We start from the raw sequence: 19,427 nt of genomic DNA on the forward strand, positions 1-19,427 counted from the left end.
TGAACCTGGGCTTTAAGATTCAACGATGTCCGTCCTTCAAAGAGACACACCTTCACCCCGCAAACCTGACATCCCTCCAACCCTCGGTAGTGCAGAACAGTTCATTCCCTCAAGGCAGCACAGCATTGTTGTCACAACTACTCAGGCAAGCCTTCCCCATATTCTCCTAAACTAGGGCCACTTTCCGACCCTCAGACCCCAAAGTTAGATTCCTAATCCTGGGCATCAACTCCCGCCATTCGACAGGCTCCATACCATAGTCCTAACTTCTGTGGCAGGCGGACAGGCTCGTGACCAGTCCTCTAACGGCTCCTAGACAGCAGCAACTAGTGGAAGGGGAGGGGCCTGAGCCTGGGGCGGGGCCTGGCGCAAAGGGGCGTGGTCTGGCGAGCGCGGGGCGGTCTCCCGAGCCGCGGCAGGTGAGCGGCAGGCGCGAATGGCGGAGCAATGGGATCTGGACGAGGAGAGCCTCCGCCGCCTGGGGGCGCTGACCCTCGAGCAGCCAGGTAGGGCCTGGAGGGTGTTGATCTGGGGCGTGGCTCAGAGGCTGTGGAGGAAACCGTGGTGGAAGCCTTGGGAGCCCGAGGTAGAGACAAGGCAACTGCAGAGGAGCGGTTCCTGAGACGAAGAAAGAGGAAATTGTGGCAGAAGGGTTACACTGAGGTGCAGAGCCGGATGTAACGGGATAGTCTGAGGGAGAAGAGAAATCGGAGAGGAGTGTGAAGTGTTGAGAAGGGCAGCTGTGGTGGTGGGCACTCTTGGGGCACAAGGGGTGTTAATTTTTGCAGTTTCTTAAATCCCTGCCCAGGAGGACTTTTACAAGTTGGATGCGTTGGAAAAGGACACCCTATTCAGTCATTTTTTGTAAAGAACTTCAAGAACTAGAGTTCTTTTTAAGGCTCCAAGTGACTTTATGTGAAATACTAAGCAGTCCACCAGTCATTTAGTTCAGTGCTCCAGCCTTGCCTTCATCCTAGAGGTAATACTGAGTGAAGCCGAACCCTGCCTTTGACAGGTCTGACGCACATAGCTTGCTCTTTGAGTCTCTTAAGAAGGAAGAAAGCTGGGAAAGGCTTCGATATTCCTAATTAAACTCTTACCTCCCTCATAAGTTAGCGATATCATTATTGTCACTCATTGGGTTAAGTGCCTTACCTGCATTTAATCTGTTATGCTATTAGGGTTCCCGTTTTACAAATCAATAAAATTAAGTTAGAGCCCTGAGTTACAGCTGGTGGTACAGAGAGGGTTTTAAAATCCAAGACTGGGGCTGGAGAGATGGCTTAGGGGTTAAGAGCACTGGCTGTTCTTCTAGAGGTCCTGAGTTCAATTCCCAGCAACCACATGGTGGCTCACAACCATCTATAATAAGGTCTGGTGTCCTCTTCTGACCTGCAGGTGTACATGCAGGCAGAATACTGTCTAAACAATAAATAAATAACATTAAAAAAATAAAATAAAATCCAAGACCAATTCCAAGGCCTGTGCTATAACCATAACAAATACTGATATGTCAGCTATTACATGAATAATAAGGAAGGTGCAAATCTGTCTTTCTGTAATCAAAGATAATAATGCAATTAGTATATAAATTAATGCTATATATGTGTGTGTATATATATATATATATACACACACACACACACACACACATATATACATACACAAGGTCTCATGTGGCCCAGGCTGGCCTCAAACTTAACACTATGCCCAGTTTTATGCAGTTCTGAAAAATCAACTCTAGGGCTCAGTGCATCAGGCAAGCATTCTACCAATTAGGCAACACCCTCATATATATTTTCTTTTTTAAAGCTACTGTACACGCCCCTATTTTATAAGTCAGATAAAATAAACTTCATTGTCTTGGTACACATCTGTGTCTTCCCTTCCATTAAAATATTTTGGTTAATTAATTAATTGGTTTTTGTAGACAGGGTTTCTCTGGGTAGCCCTGGCTGTCCTGGAATTTGCTCTGTAGACCAGGTTGTCCTCGAACGCGTGCGCACGCACACGCGCGCGCGCACACACACACACACACACACACACACACACACACACACACACACACGAAGGAGAGATAAACCTGTTTTTCGGATCCCAACTGTGGGATTGGAATGGTCTTGTGAGAGAACAGGTGAAATTAATTCACTAGAAGAGCAACCACCATGTGTGGGAGCTTGATTGTTGCCAGCTGAAAAGATCCCGTGACCAGCCTCTGGGAGGAGATATATAAATGAGCCCAGAACTGGAGGCAGGGCTTTTTGGAGACTTCAGACAGTTTTGGCTTTTCATCGCTGCACTTCGAGACGCTCCTAGAGAGAACTGCTCAAGGGAAGGCTTTGGGGCTCCAGCTCCTGCTGAGGTTCCGGGTTCTTGTTACACCAGGTTCCAGCAGAAGAAATCCTGCTGATTACTCCAGGAGAATCACTCCTCGGAACTGATATCCTTACGGTTCTGTTACTGTGTTCCTTAATCCTCTTGTACTATTGTTTTGGTTAGTCGGGTTATAAGTGACATACGCTCGGTTAATAAGTTCTAATAAAATATTTTGGTTAAGGAAATTGAACCAGCTGGGCGGTGGTGGCACACGCCTTTGATCCCAGCACTTGGCAGGCAGAGGCAGGTGGATTGCTGTGAGTTCGAGGCCAGCCTGGTCTACAAAGCAAGTCCAGGACAGCCAAGGCCACACAGAGAAACCCTGTCTTGGAAAAAAAAAAATTGAACCTGTACACACACACACACACACACACACACACACACACACACACACGCACTTAAAATATTTCTATGTAATGATTCACCTTGATATTGGGAGTGGAAAGGAACAAAGCTAGGTGTAGTAGTGCATGCCAGTACTCCCAGCAACTAGGGAGGCTGAGGTACAAGGGCTGAGTGAATCCATAAACTGGAGATCTAGGCTTAAAAAGAAAGAAAGAAAAAGTAATGATATTTGAGGAAAAGGGCATATACCCCTTCTAGTCCCCAGCTAGAAAAATATAGGGCAGCTAAACCTTTTTTTTTTTTTTTTTTTTTTTTTTTTTTGCGGGGGGGGAGGCGTTATTTGAGACGGGGTCTTTCTATTTAGACTAAACTTGCCCAAACTCAGAGGGATCTGCCTGTCATAGGATCCCAAGTGCTGGAATTAAAGGTTTACACCACCAAGCCCAGCCAAATAACAATTTTAATTCTTTAATAAGTATACAAGAGATTAGATCAATGGCCTGTAGACCGGCCCTTTGTGCATTAGTGCATTAGTGCATTGTGACAACTTACACAAGAACGGTCTCAGGAAAGTAGGAAGGAAGGAAACCATATTCAGATAGAATGAGAAGGAAAAAAATATGTTTGAGAGAGGAGTTAGTAAAAGAATTGTTTATGATTGTAAAGAAGAATACAAAAATAAAATAGTACCTGGGGGGGCATGATATGGGGTCAAGAACAGAGCATAAACAAGATATGCTAAAGGGCATGTTGTAGGCTGATGATGATTATTTGGCAGAGAAAGGATATGTAATTATGTAGCTTTTAAAAAAGACTGTTAAAGTAACTAATTTGGTATACACCGGTTACAATAATTGTTAAGCAAAAATTGTTAAGTCTTTACCTTGCCTGTCTGTCTTATAGGCCTAGTTCCTCTTCCTAAGGGCAATTACTGTTACCAGATTTCCAGAAGTATCTTCTCTCTATATAAGCATTTTATATTTATTTACTTGTTTGTTTGTTTGAGACAGGGAGTCACTGTGTAGGTCTAGATGTCCTGAAATTCACTATGTAGATTAGGCTGGTCTCAAACTCACAGAGATACACCTGCGTCTGCCTCTTGAGTGCTAGGATTAACGGCATATGACTATGCCTAGAAATTTTATAATTTTTATGACTATTTTCCATTATATAAAAAACAAAAATAGCAGAATAATGAACTTCTCTCTCTCTCTCTCTCTCTCTCTCTCTCTCTCTCTCTCTCTCTCTCTCTCTCTCTCTCTCAGATTATTTTATGTATGAGTGCTCTATCTGCATTTACACCTGCATGCCAGAAGAGGGCATCAGATCACAGTATCTGATGGTTGGGAACCACCATGTGGTTGCTGGGAATTGAACTCAAGACCTCTGGAAGAGCAAACAGTGCTCTTAACCTCTGAGCCATCTCTCCAGCCCTAATTCCTGTCTCTTTACCTCAACTACTGTCAATTTATAGCCAATCTTTTTTTCCCACACATACCCCTCCTTCTACTCCTGAGCCTCTGCACCAGAGCAAATCCTAGATACAAAATTTCATCCATAAACACCTCATCACGTATTTTCAGAGGTAAGAACTCTTCAAATAATGAGCATGGTGGCACACACCTTTAATTCCAGCACTCAGGAGGCAGAGGCAGGCATATCTCTATGAGTTCAAGGCCAGCCTGGTCTACAACTCCAGTCCAGGACAGCCAGGGCTACACAGAGCAACCCTGTTTTGAAAAGCAAACCAACCAAAAACAAAAACCCCTCTTCAAATAACCAAATATTCAATCTAAAATATTTAACAGGAGCTTTGTTCTTTCACATCTGTGTGGTGTATGAGCATGTCTGTGGAGGCCCTAGTATAACATTGGGAATCTTCCTCGGTTGCTCTCCACATTGAGCTGGTGTCTCCGTTGAACCCAGAGCTAATGAAATGGACGAATCTATCTAGATCATTTGCTCCTGGAATCGCCTGTCTCTGCCTTTCCAGTGCTAGAATTACAAACAGGCCACTCCATCTGGCCAGCCTCTGTGTGGGTACCAAAGATCCAAAGGCCAGTCCTCATGCTTATTCAGCAAGCTTTTAATAAACCAAGCTCTCTTCCCAACCCATAATTTATTTTGTTTTAAAAGTGTTCTGTTCATCTTTATTTGCCTATTTAATGCCCTTAAATGTAACCATATTGCTACATTTTTTTCTCCAGAATACATTTCTGTGCCACTCCCATGAGTAACTGTATGTGTGTGTTGCTCAGGATTGAATCCAGAGCCTTCTACATGCTAGGCAAACACTTTACCACTGGGCTACGTCTCTAGCCCCAATAATAACTTCTCTTGGGGGAGAGCAGGTTGAGACAAGGTCTCACATAGCCGTGGCTGGCCAAGAACTCACCAGGCAGAGTAGGCTGGTCTGGAACTCATAGAGCTCCGCCTGCCTCTGCCTCCAGAATGCTGAGACTAAAGACATGGGCCACCACACCCAGCTATTGTAACTCCCCTAATGTCAAATATTCAACTAGTAGTATCATTTCTCTGATTAGGCCATACTTTTTAAAAGTCTATATAAAGTACATATGCCAGTTTATTGATATGTTTTAAATCTTATTTGATCTAAATGTTCTCCTCCTTTTTCCTTGAATTTTCATCATATTTGGGGAAATTTGTTCTGAAAAGTTCATTACAGAATCTGGATTTTACTCATTATATCCCTAAGATGTTTGTTATTTTTTTCTTGTTTGTGTATTGCCTGTGAACTAGTAGTTATGAGGGTTGATTAGGCTGAGGGTTGGTTTGCGTGTGCCTTTATCACAAGCTGCTCCTTGATAATACTGTATACTTCTGTAAGGAAGTTCTTCGTATTTGGAGTAGCCATTGAACACGCTTGCCCAGGTCTGTTCATTCACTAGGCATTACAGAAATTCCACTGTTCTTTATTATCTCAGTAATTCTATAAAGACAAAAATCTCCACACCAACCATTTGTTGTTACAAGGTTTCAGTTATGTAGGAAAGGCAGGACTGAAGTTTGATTTTGGTGGTGGTGGTGGTGGTGGTGTTTCACCCAGTACTTATCAGTTTCAAAAGCGAGTTTATTTCTTAACATCCTTTAAAGGTGACTTATGAGGGCTGCTTTACTTTCTCAGAATCTTTATAAACTCATTGACTCAACACTATTTGGTGTGATCTAACCCATCCTGATTTTTACTTTTTTTGTTGTTTGTTTCTTTGTTGTTTTGGTTTTGTTTTTGTTTTTTCGAGACAGAGTTTCTCTATATAACAGCTCTCGCTGTCCTGGAACTCTCTCGGTAGTCCAGGCTGGCCTCAAACTCACGGAGATCCACCTGCCTCTGCCTCCCAAATGCTGGGATTAAAGGTGTGCGCCACCACTGCCCAACCCTTGGTTATTACTTTAATTGATGCTAATGGGAGATCATTTTACTTTGATTCCTGAGAACATTTTTTTATTAATTTACTCTTGTTACATCTCAATGGTTATCCCATCCCTTGTATCTTCCCATTCCTCCCTCCCTCCCATTTTCCCCTTACTCCCCTCCCCTATGACTGTGTCTGAGGGAGACTCTGAGAACATTTTTAAAGCTTTATTTGCTTGAAATTATTTTTTTTTGTCATTAGAAACAAGCTCTATGATAGGTTACTAATTCAATTTCCAAGTGTAGTTATAAATGGCTTTCTTTTTTCTCTTTAGTTTTATTTTTTTTATTAGTTTCAAAAATTAGAAGAGAAAGTATCTGGCTTTGTTAAAGCATTTGCATCCAATGTTTCTTTGAGTCCATTTCACCCATCCCCGTGCCTGCCACACATTGACCCCCTTCCCTGCCGAGCAGCTCCTCTTCCTGTTGTCATGGTTATTTAGAAAGCAGTAACTTGATTTTTTGTTTTTACAATTAAAATGAGTTTTTGCCCATTGGGGCATGTATTATCTCATTTACATTTTGTTTCTGTGTGTATGAATTCTTTGCCTGCATGTGTGTCTGTGAACCACATGTGTGCCTGGTGCCAGAGGAGGCCAGAAGACGGCATTGGATCCCTAAGAACGGATGTTAGCTGTCATGTGGATACTGGGAATTGAACCTGGGCCCTCTGGAAGAGTAGTCAGTGCTCCTAACCACTGAGCCATCTCCCCAGCCCTTATTTTATTGCTCTTTTTTAATTAAATATTTTAACATTTGTGTTTATATTATTACACATATATACAATAAACTACCTACAGCAAGAAGAACCATGAAACCATCAGGAATTTTATACATATATATAATGATATATTATATATATCATTAATAGTGTTTTGGCTATTTGTATTTGGTAGCCTTAAAGAAAACATCTTTAATATCTTGGTGAGTCTAAACTATTCTATTGTTCTTAATATATATGATAGCAGAATTTGATTTGTTCTTTGATCTAACACTTTCTGTGTGCTGGCACCAAATACACATGTTCTTACAGCCTTGCACCTCACGCAAATCTTCAGAGACTACCTGTCTCTGTGACAGTGTATTGGTTGAATGATAATCCTGGTGTCCTCTTGTCTGTTCTTCAAATGAGGATGCCATGAAAACCGTGAGAAATCCTGCCGATCGCTGATGGAACCACTAACTGCCCTTAGTTTTTGCCCAATAGCAGAATTTTAGAGTATTAGATTATTATGTATCACACAGTTACCAGTGCACTGACATCAAAGTCAGGGCAAGTTTTTTGATACTGTAAAAAAGATATTTACATACTACAGAACTCAGCATTTTAAGGTATGTAAGTTAACGTCCTTTAGTACATTTGCAGGGTTATATAACTGTTCTAGTTTGCTTTTTGTTGTGATAAAATATTGTGGCCAAATGTAACTTAGGAGAGGGTTTGTTTGACTTACACTTCCAGGTCACAATTCATCATTGAGGGAACTCAAAGTAGGGACCTGGGGGCAGGAGTTGTGGAGAAACACAGCTTAGTGGCTCACTTCTTGCTTCTCTAGCCTTTTTTACTCTGCCAAGGACAATCTGTCTAGCGCCTTCCTAGGCTCATTAGTAACCAAGAAAGTCCTCCGCAGACTTTGCACAGGTCATTCTGATCTAGACAGCTTTTTAACTGAGGCTGTCTTTAAATTGACAGATAATGCTAACTAGGACAACAACCATTTCCACTATCTAGTCCCAGAATGTTTTCATTGACCTATTAGAAAAACCGCTCTGGTTTTCCCACTTTCCATAGCTGCTGGCAACCACTAATCCAATTTCCATCTTTGTGAATTTGCTTCTTCTGGATATTTCCTACAAATGGATTAATATGTATCCTTTTCTGTCTGGCATATTTTGGAGGTTTATCTATATTTTAGCATGTATCTATAATTTATTACTTTTTATTTAAAAACTTTTTAGGGCAGCTTTAGATTTACAGAGAATGTGAGCATAAAATGCAGAGTTCCCACACACCCTTGCATTTGTCTCCAATCCTCCACCTTCCCTGATTAGTAAGAATCTTTCAGTAATACAGTTGTTATAATTAAACTAATATTGATACATTGCTAGCTGAGGTCTATGTTTTATGTTAGGGTTCTGTAGCTAATGGTTGCTACTATGTGGGTTCTTCTTTTTCCTATCCTTCATTCCCCTCCCCACTTCCCACTCCCAACACTAGATAGGAGAGAAACAAGGATAGAGGGGAGGGAGAAATTTGGAAAATCCCTGAGTCTAACTTCTTGCCTTTTATTTCTTCTTTGACTATGGCTATTGGTAAACCACAACCAACCTCCCTAAACTATCAACAACCATCTACCCCTCCCCTCACCTTTATGTACCCCCTGAAAACTTCCCAGAATTCCAAATGGTACACAATTGTCTGAGGCTGGCAAAACCATGCCTCTGCTATAGCATGAGGGAAATCATAGCTGCTGCGGACAGTCTGAATCAGTCCTGTATTCACACATCTGGGATTAAAACAAAAACACATTCTTGTAATATTTCTGCAGTTGTTTTGTTTTTGAGGGGTTTTTTGGGGGGGTGGGGGACAAGAGGTTGAGACAGGGTTTCTTTGTGTAGTCTTGGCTGTCCTAGACTCGTTTGGTAGACCAGGCTGGCCTCAGACTCACAGTGATCCACCCGCCTCTGCCTCCCAGAGTGCTGGGATTACAGGTGTGTGCCACCACACATGGCTCATATTTCTGGTTTTTTTGTTTTGTTTTGTTTTTGTTTTTCGAGACAGGGTTTCTCTGTGTAGCCTTGGCCATCCTGGACTCACTTTGTAGACCAGGCTGGCCTTGAACTCACAGCGATCCCCCTGCCTCTGCCTCCCGAGTGCTGGGATTAAAGGCGTGCGCCACCACGCCCAGCTTGTATTTCTGTATTTTTAAAGAAACCAAATTTCTGAAATTGTCACTACAGGGTTCCCTCTGTATTGTATAGTTGCGTGAGTTTTGACAAATCTAGAATGTCCTATGTCTAATATTACACTATTAAACAATGGTTTCAATACCTTAAAAATCCCTTACTGGTTTGGGGATACAGCCTAGTGGTGGAGAGCTTGCATAGTATGTGCAAAGCCTTAGCTTAAGTTAACAGTACTTTAAAAACTAATAAGTAGGAGATGGAGAAATTGCTCATGGTTCAAGAGTAGTTACAGGTTGCTCTTAAAGAGAACTCAGGTTTGATTCCCAGCACCCACATGACAGCTCACAACCATCTACAGTTCCAGCCCTAGGGGATCCGACTCCCTCTTCTGGCCTCTGTGGGCACTGTCCACACACGATATACAGACATACATGCAGACAAAATACCCATATTTTTAAAAAGCTAAAAATAAATGAATAATTGCTGGGCCTCACGCATTTGTTTCTTCCTTACCCCAAGGTCCTGACAGCCTCTGATCTTGTTTGCTTGCTTATGTGATACAGGACCTCACTAAGCCCAGACGATTTTAAGCTGAATATATATATAGCCTAAGATGGTCTGTCAAGCTTGTGATCTTCCTGCCTTTGCTCCCAGGGGCAGACATTATGTCCTTCCCTACCACTGATGATTTCACAGTTGACTTATTCAGAATGTTACAGAGTTGGAATCACACACTTTGTCACCGGCTGGTTTCTTTCACAGCAGCTGTGGATGGTGGCACACATTTCCAATCCCAGCACTGGGGAGATGGCAGAAGGAAGCTCAGGAGTTCAAGGCCAGCCTAGGCTACATAAGACCCTGTCCTAAACAAAGACGATAGAGCACTTGCTCAGTGTGCTTAAGACCATAGGTTCAACCTGAGTGCTGCAAAGAAAAGATGGTTCTCCCGTGTCTTTGCGTGTTTTGGTTACTCATTCTTCTTAAAGCCGAATGTGTTCCACTGGGCAGATGTGCCATGGTTTGCTTATACACTCACCTACTCAGAACATCTTGGTCACTTCCAAATTTTGGCAACCATGAATAAACTTGCTCTAAAGACCTGTGTGCAGTCTTCCTATGGATATACACTGTCAATTCATGTGTGAGTGCTAGATGATATGGGAAGGAATGCTCAGCTTTTTAAAGTGCCAAACTGCCTTAAGCTGTAGCTGCAGCATCGCATTCCAGCCATCAGTGAGGTTCCGGTTGCCCCATAGTCTCATTAACATTTAGTGTCAGTGCTTTGGATTTTGGTACTTTTAATATGCACTGGTATCTCATTTTTTTCAATTTGCTATTTCCTAGTGACTTATGATGTTGAACAGTTTTCATTTTTTTTGCATTTGTGTATGTGTGTGTGTTGGTCAAGCATTTGTTCAGGTCTTTCTACTAATTTTTCAAAGTGGATTGTTAATTTAATTAGTGTTGAATTTGAAGACTTTTTAGTGTACTTTGGATAGACTCTAATCCTTTATTGGAGAACATAGTTAGCAAATAGTTTCTCCCGTTGTGTTAGTTAGCTTTCCATTACGTATCAAATAGTTAAGATAAATCAACTTCTAAGAAGATAAGGCTTGTATTAGCTCATGGATTCAGAGGTTTCAGGCTATGAGCAGGGGTCCTATTGCTTGGGGTTCTTGACGGTAGTCTGTGTGCCATGTACAAATAGGATGGTAGAGTAAGCGTTCAAACTCATCTGTGTTACAGCATATATCAGAATTTCCTTTGTTTTCACAGCTGAGCAAGATTTCTTTTTGTGTTTATTACATATTTTGCTTATATGTCCATGGATTAACATTGTATTGTTTTTACTTTGGGGCTAATTATGAGTAATGCTTCTGTGAACACTGAGATACTAGTGTGTGTTCAGTCCTGCTTTCAGTTGATTTGGATAAAAAGTATACTCAGAAGTAGAATTTACCTATTTTTACTTTTTCCTGTTCCTGTTTTCATACTTTTCTCTTTTTATGTGTATGTATGGTGTACAGGTGTGCTTGCATGGAGGCCAGAGGTTGACAAAGGGTGTCTTCCTCAAGTACTCACTTTTTTGAGACAGGGTTTTGCACTGAACTTGAGTCTTGCTTATTCAGCTTGGCCATTCAGCTTGCAAGCCCCAAGGCTTTTTAAATTTTAAACTTTATTATTTAAAAAAATTAAGGATAAAAAGTCAAACATAATTTTTTAAGTGTGTGCATGTGAGTACAGAAACTCTCAGAGGCCAGAGGAGTTAGATGCCCTGGAGTTGGAGCTACCTGTGAGCCCCCTTAAATCGGTGCTGGGACCTGAACTCCAGTTCTTTGCAAGAACAGTACATGTTTTAATGGCTGTGCTGTCTCTTTAATCCCTTAATCTAATATTTTAATGAAAATCACCTGCTTTCTAAAATTAAAAAATCACAGAGTATTAAATATACACATATATATTCTTTAAAAATCCTTAATATCTGATTTAACACAGGCAGCCTCATTCTCTTATTTGCTTCATTTTAACTTCTATTTTGATATGTTGTTTTATTTAAAATATATTTTTTTAAAACCTGGCATTAACAGTACATAGTTGCAAAAGGGAGGAATATTTTCATAGTCTTTGTAAGGATTGTAGATATTTTTCTTCTCTGGTAAAACATAAAAGTTGGAAACTAGTAGTTTCTTGAATTTTAGTTGTGTAGACTCCAAAGTTATATAAATGAACTTTTTTCACTTTTTTATAGTGAAATCCACTGATACATCTTGTATTTGAATGGAACGCCATGCACTGGTCATTTAGAAACACTCAGCCACTGAATTACATAGCTCTAAATACTGACAGGCATCCATTATACAACCCTGTCTCAGCATTGGCAACTCAGCATTTAACTGGGAGCTTGCTTACCGTTTCAGAGGTTTAGTCCATTATCAACATGCCTGCACCCAGGGCACTGAAGCTCTAGCTACATCCTGATCCTGCGAGAGAGACTTTGAGCCTAACGGGGGTGTGGGTGGGATGGGGGGGCTTTTGAAACCCCAGTGACATACTTCACCCAGCACCTTTTGGATCCTTTGAAATAGCGCCACTCTCCGGTGACTAAGCATTCAAATATATGAGCCTATGGGAGCCATTCTTACTTAAACCACCACAAACATAGAAAAAAATTTCAGATCTTTTTCTAAAGATATATTTATGTATATTAGGTTTTTTGTTGTTAGTGGTGGGTTTTTGTTTTTGTTTTTTTCGAGATAGGGTCTCTCTGTGTAGCCTTGGCTGTCCTAGACTCACTTTGTAGACCAAGCTGGCCTCAAATTCACAGTGATCTGCCTGCCTCTGCCTCCTGAGTGCTGGGATTAAAGGTGTGCGCCACCACGCCCAGCATGTCTGCATGTGTCTGGTGTCAGCAGAGGCCAGAAGAGGGTTTTAGATACCCAAACTAGAAATACAGATGGTTATGTGGGTCTTGAGAATTGAACCCAAGCCCCATGCAAGAAGAGCAAGTGCTCTCAACTGCTGAGCCATCTCTCCAACCAGATCTTTTTACTATTTCCAAGAATCTCATTAGAAAAACAGAAATATTGGGAAGTATTGAGTTCATGGTGAACATAGACTTCTTTGAGAATTCTATTTTAGGGAAGAGTGTTAGGTATCAAACCTAGAACCATGTACATGCTAAACCTCTGTTCTACTGAGCTACATCTCTAGTGCCTAAATCATATTTGAAAAGAAATTTTGGTAACCGAATTATTATCATAGACAGCAGTGACTACCAGTTGCTTTCCTGAAATGACAGGCTTACTTTATTTTTAACACAATGTTTACTGTCAGGCATGTGCCACACATCTGCGGTTCCAGCATGCAGGAAGTAGAAGCAGGGTGATTACAAATTCAAGGCAAAGCCGGGAGTGGTGGCGCACGCCTTTAATCCCAGCACTCGGGAGGCAGAGGCAGGTGGATCACTGTGAGTTCGAGGCCAGCCTGTTCTACAAAGCGAGTCCAGGACAGCCAGTGCTGTTAAAGAGAAACCCTGTCTCGAAAAACCTAAAAAAAAAAAAAAAAAATCAAGGCCAGCCTTGGCTACAAATTAGTCTGGGACCAACCTTGGCTACATGGGACTCTATCTCAAATTTTTTTTAAAAAGTAATAAAGCCTCTTAGATATCTAGTTGAGATAAGTGTAATTTGTTAAGATATTTTTCCTAATAAAAATGATGTTTCACTAAAAAGTAACTAAGGGGCTGTAAGATGGGTTAGTGGGTGAAGATGCCTGCCACCTAGCGTGACAACTGAGCTTAATCTCTGGGACTTGTAGTAGAAGGAGAGATTCTTCAAGATGTCCTCTGACCATCACATGTGTGCCATAGCATGTACACAAGAGCGCGCGCACACACACACACACACAGAGGTATGCTAGCAAGTGCACTTACACATACAAAATAAATGAAATAAGTGTCTAGGTGAGCTTGCACACACTTTCTTCAGTGTATACATAAGACATTAATTGAGATATCACTCATGAGTCGTGCATTTTGGGGACAAGGTACCTGGCAAATACTGTGTCTTGAAGCTACCCACTCCCGATGGGCACTGTCCTAAACTTTATGAATACATTAACTTAATTCTTACGTTTTATGAGTTAAATACATTACTTCCTTTCATTTCCAGATAGGAAACTGTTACACCAGGAGGTTAGGGGCCAAGCACATGGTCACAGACATTGTACCTCACTATGTAGACCAGGCTGGCCTTGCACTCACAGAGATCCGCCTGCCTCTGCCTCCCAAGTGCTGGGTTTGCAGGCATGCACCTCATTCTTTGTATTGTTGTGTGTTATTTAGGTGGCCTGATTCTAGCTTCATTTGAAGAATCCTTGGTGGTCTCAACTTGCTTGCTGCTTTTATCTGAAAACCTCTCTGGAGCTGACATTGTGTGCCATATAGTATAAATCCTAGAAAAATTCTGAGAATATTTTCTAAAAAGCTGAATTCTAACAGTGCAAAGTTGTTTTCAAATTTTGTTTTGCAAGTGTGACTGGCTCGTGCCTGTAATCTGAGCATTCAGGAAGATACAGGAGGAGTACTTGGAAGCTTGCGGACAGCCTGGGCCACCTAGTAAGACCCAGCCTCAAAATTAAACTGGGCTGGAGAGACGGCTCAGTGGTTAAGAGCACTGCCTGCTCTTCCAAAGGACCCGGGTTCAATTCCCAGCACCCACATGGCAGCTCACAACTGTCTGTAACTCCAAGATCTGACACCCTCACACCAACACACAAATTAAAATTAAATTAAATATTTTTAAAAATAAAAAAAATAAAACTAAACTAAGCAGACCAAATATCAAAAATCCAAATGAATCAGTACATTTTGTTTTGAGAGCTTTTAGGGACTTGCACTACAGCTTTCAGGTAACTAGGGAACCCAACAGCTGTTAGACTGTGGTTTTGTATCACTGTCTTTGGCCATATGGACATCTCAAACAGAGGTGACTTTTTACAAGTCTTATCTAGGGTCCCTTGTTATTTTTCCTAACCAGACATGTATCCCTGCCCAACAAACACAAGGCACACAAGCAAAAGCTGTGATCTTACGAGGCATGGGTGGAAGGCCTTGCACACGCTCCTACAGGAGGAAGGAGAGCCTGTTTTCACTGGCTGCCGTTTACCCAGCAGAGATTGTAACGTGTCTACTGATGATCTCTTTTCAGAACTGGTGGAGTCTCTTTCATTGCAGGGATCTTATGCTGGAAAAATCCATTCTATTGGTGATGCCTTCAGAAATTTCAAAAATCTCCGGTCCTTAGATTTATCAAGGAATTTGATTACTAGCCTAAAGGTAGGTTCCATATTCCACAATCAGACAGGTCAACTCAGTTTATAGTCTCATGAGAAGAAGGGATACAGCTTGGGAAGTACAGGATCTTCTTTTTAGCTGTCCCTAACTACATTTTATCATGTTCTATAAATCCTTTTACCTTTATGCTTAAGATTGTTCTTATAAAATACTAGGTAAAGCTGGGCAAGGGTGGTGAATGCCTTTAGTCCCAGCACTTGGGAGGCAGAGGCAGGCTGATTCTTGAGGTCAAGGCTAGCCTGGTCTACACAGAGTTTAGGTGGCCTGATTCTAACTTCATTTGAGATCAAGTTCCAGGACAGCCAAGGCTACACAGAGAAACCCTGTCTCAAAAAAAGAAATATATATACACACACACATACACACATAGACATAGATATATATATATATATATATATAGATATATATGGCAAGGTTTATTCTGTACTCAGGGAAAACTATGACATTTGCATTACCAAGAGCAACAGTACACATTTCAATGCATGTTAAAAAAAAATCAGTCTGACTTGCAATCATACAGATTCTTAGTCCCCATTCTAAGAGAAATACCATGTGGGTTTAAGACATGCCCAGGAGATTCTGGTAATGGTGGTACATGATACACATGGAAAAACACTTGACTATGTTGTCACTGTGGACTTTTTTTCTAGAAAAATCAGAAAATGGTGATCTCAATTAAAAAAAAAAAAAAGTCCAAGTCAAGGGAGCAAATGACAATACAAGAGGAAGAAGGGCTCAGTTGGTAAAGTGCATGCTGCACAAGGCATATGGTTCTTATTCTAGATCCAGAAAATCATGAAATCCAAGCCGTGGGGAAGCAGAGATGGCATCATGCCTGGGGCTTGCTGGCCAGCAGTCAGTAAGCTACCAGTTCAGTGACAGACTCTTCTCAAAAACAACAAAACAAAATAAAACAAAAAACCAAAGTAGTGCCGGGTGCACACCTCTAATCCTAGCACTAAGGAGGCAGTGGCAGGAGGATCTTTGTGAATCTGAGGTCAACCTTGGCCCATATAGTGAGACCCAGGACAGAGTTCCAGGGTCGTCATAGCTAGACAGTGAGACAATGTCTCAAAAACAAATGGCAACAAAATTAAGGACGTGAGAAACTGAGGAATGTCATCCTTTGGCCTCCACATGTGAACACACACACACACACACGCACGCACGCACGCACGCACGCACGCACGCACGCACGCACGCACACACACGCACGCACCCATGCACCAGGGAGGGGTGCCAGAGGGAGAGAGAGGAAGGGGCAGAGAAACAGTCTTGAGCAGTATTTCTGAGGATCAGCAATGTACAGTTCCTTAATGTACTTTTTCTTTCTTTCTTTCAGGGCATCCAGTATTTATGTTCACTCCAAGACCTAAACTTGTATTACAACAATGTCCCTTCGTTAGTGGAGGTGTCCCGACTACAGCCCCTACCCTTCCTCAAAGAACTAGATTTGAGACTCAATCCTGTTGTGAGGAAAGATACAGATTATAGGCTTTTTGCTGTGTACACACTGCAAACTCTGGAAAAGCTGGGTGAGACCCTCCTCCTCTTTCATTTCTCCTCTGAATCCTACTGAAATAAGCTGCCTCTCAACCTTTTGGACTTTCCATCAAAGCGTGCACTGGCGGAGACATTTGTTTACTAGTCAGTATTTATGTAACCCTTTGTGTTGGCAGGATGTATGACAAGGACCTTTATTGTTTGTTGAATGACCGTCGATGATTTTATCAGTTACTTCCCAGCTTTAGTTTTCTTCAGCTGATGGTTTATCCACTACTTCCTCCTCAACATAAAATTTCCAAGTTGAAACTTATTTTTCCAGGTGTTCAGCTCTATAAACTACAGCAGTAATAGAAATCCAATGCAATTCATTGGGAGCTAGTTGAAAAGGAAAAAAAAAATCTTCAGAACAAGCTGGTCTGTGTTTCCTCATAATTTCCTTGTTTAATATATATTTCCTATTGCCATAAAATTTAATTTTGCATGGCCCTGGAAAAGTTATTGTTAGGAAACTAAGTTAAAAGTTACTTTAGAAATATGTGGCATTCAGCCTTAGTATGAGATTGTTTGCTGTCCAAGCTTCGCTTCCCCAAAGGAGTAGTTGACCTGGTGGCAGTTGTTGCTATGACATCTGAGTTACTGCTTGCTCCAGTGACAACATAATAGAATTGTGCTGTGGCCTGTCTAATGCATGAGAGGAGCCTGGTTCAGTTTTTCCTCTGTAAATATGGTTTTCTGACTTACTACTATTGACTGTGAAAAAGAAATATGCTCAGACCACGATTTTTGCCTCCAGATGACCGAACCGTCCGTGACAGTGAGAGGAAAGCGGCCAAGCTGCATTTCAGTCAGTTGGGCAACAGTGAAAATTTTCTTTTAGAGGTGGACAAAAGGTAAGAAATTTTTTCTAATTTTTAGTTTGGTTGAAGGGAAATTCTAGCTTACTTTCTTCGTTTTCCAGCAGAATTTTCAGATCTGGAATAAAATTGTATTTAAAAACAGGTCCTGACTGTTGTTTCCTCTGGTTGTAACTGTTGGAAATTCGCCAATGCTGTCGTCACAGCTTATCGACAGGCACACTATAAGTTTTTCATTGCATAAATTTTTACCTACCCTCTCTGGGTACCATCAGTGCAGTCTTTTCTCATGGCACTAGGATTTCATGACCATAGGCAGGACTTTTGTTGCTTTGGAAAATTTCTAACAAAACAAAAACTACAAAACAAAGACTAAAGAGACCTTGAGGCTCTCAGGTATCTGAATGGTAGAGTTTCAATTTTCTTGTAATAAAATCCTATTGAAGGGAGATATATACTCTAAACTAAACGCCTACTTTTAAAACTTAGCCTTGCTAGGTGGCAATGGTACACACTTTTAATCCCAGCACTCAGGAGGCAGAGGCAGACAGGTCTCTCTGAGTTTGAGGCTGGTCTATAAAGCAAATTTCCAGGAGAGCCAGGGCTACACACACACACACACACACACACAACTCTGTCTCAAAATTCAAGACAAAATAAAAAATAGTTATCCTTGTTAAGGCTGGCGAGACAGCTTAGTGTATGTCGGTTCTTTCCTCCAAGCCTGACAACATGAGCTCCATCCCTGGACTCACAGGGTAGGAGGGGAGAGCAGCCTCCCGCATGTTCTCTTCTGAGCCCTGCACATGCTGTGTGGTACGCATCAACACACACACATCACAGGAATGAACAAATGAAATTTGAAAGTCTTTAAATTAGCTTCATTAGGTTTTTGTTTGTTTGTTGTTGTTGTTTGGGTTTTTTTCAAGACAGGATTTCTCTGTGTAGTCCTGGCTGGCCTAGACGCTCTTTGTAGACCAGGCAGGCCTCAAACTCATAGAGAGCTTTGTTAGCTTTTAAAATTAGAGCTTCCTCACAATGTAAAAATAATTTTAAAGTCAAAATCACTCTACATTTTGCTATTGCTATTTATTTGTAATATTTTTCTGTGTATTCTAAATATACATGAATGTATTTATTAGTCTATTCATTTGGTCTAATGTATTACTCACCACACAGAAATAAATATATTATGGGTGAGGAGGTGACTCAGTCAGGAAGTGTCTGCTGCATAAGCATGTGGACATTAGTGTGGAGCCCCAGAATACACATTAACAATCAATCAGTCAATCAAAATAGGCATGGTGCACGTGTCTGTAACCCCAGTACAGAAGAAGCAAAGACAAAAGGATCTGCAGGCTCAATGGCCAGTCCGCCTAGCCAAAGAGATGTGCTCCAGGCTCCTTGGAAGATTATGTCTAAAGAAAACTAGATGGAAAGTGATGGAGGAGGACATCTGACATCAACTTTTGACCTCCACATGCACACACTCACACAAAATAAATATCCTACAATTATTAGATATATGTGTATGTTACATGTGCATGTGTGACCTGTGTGTGTAATATGTGTACATATGCATATATGATTTTATGGTAGTTTGCTTCCTACATATACAATATTTAAGATAACAGGACATCATGAGCATATCCACATTATTTTTTCCATTCTTCATCATAAGCCTTTTATTTATCTATTTACCTTTAGTTTTCTTTTGTGGTACTGAGGATTAAACACAGGTCCTTTGGCATTTTAGGCAAGTCCTCGTCCACCTGGCTATTCCTACAGCCCCCATTGTTTGCCTACTTATTTTCTTCCCCCTCTCTAGAATATAAACTCATGAGAATAAGGACCTTGTTTACTGTGGTATCTGTAGTGCCTATAGCAATGCCTGATACATAGAAAGTGCTAAAAAAAAAATGTTTAATGATGAAAAACGGGGCTGATCAGATGGCGTAGTAGGTCTAAAGGTGTTTGCTATGCAAGTCTGAGACCTGAGTTTGCTCTCTGGAACCCACAAACGATAGGAGGAGAGGGGAGGCAGAGGCAGGTGGGACTCTGCAAGTTCGAGGCCAGCCTGGTCTATGGCGAGTGGTCCAGGACAGCCAGAGACACACAGAGAAACCCTGTCTTGGGGAGGAGGGGGGAAGATGGG

The 19,427-nt window shown here is 41.3% G+C and overlaps 1 protein-coding gene across 2 annotated transcripts in view; it reads left to right on the forward strand.

The window, feature by feature from the left end:
- The first annotated feature begins 388 nt into the window (after positions 1-388).
- Positions 389-19,427, forward strand: part of Lrrc36 (leucine rich repeat containing 36) — a 50,626-nt gene continuing 31,587 nt past the window's right edge. For both annotated transcript variants that reach the window (XM_051168832.1, XM_051168831.1), the window contains exons 1-4: positions 389-506; positions 14,767-14,894; positions 16,255-16,447; positions 17,212-17,308. In XM_051168832.1, coding sequence (XP_051024789.1) covers positions 437-506; positions 14,767-14,894; positions 16,255-16,447; positions 17,212-17,308 — 488 coding nt within the window. In that variant the 5' untranslated portion in view covers positions 389-436. The remainder of the gene's footprint in view (positions 507-14,766; positions 14,895-16,254; positions 16,448-17,211; positions 17,309-19,427) is intronic.

This window comes from Acomys russatus, chromosome 26, assembly GCF_903995435.1.
Source record: "Acomys russatus chromosome 26, mAcoRus1.1, whole genome shotgun sequence".
Lineage (NCBI taxonomy): Eukaryota > Metazoa > Chordata > Mammalia > Rodentia > Muridae > Acomys > Acomys russatus.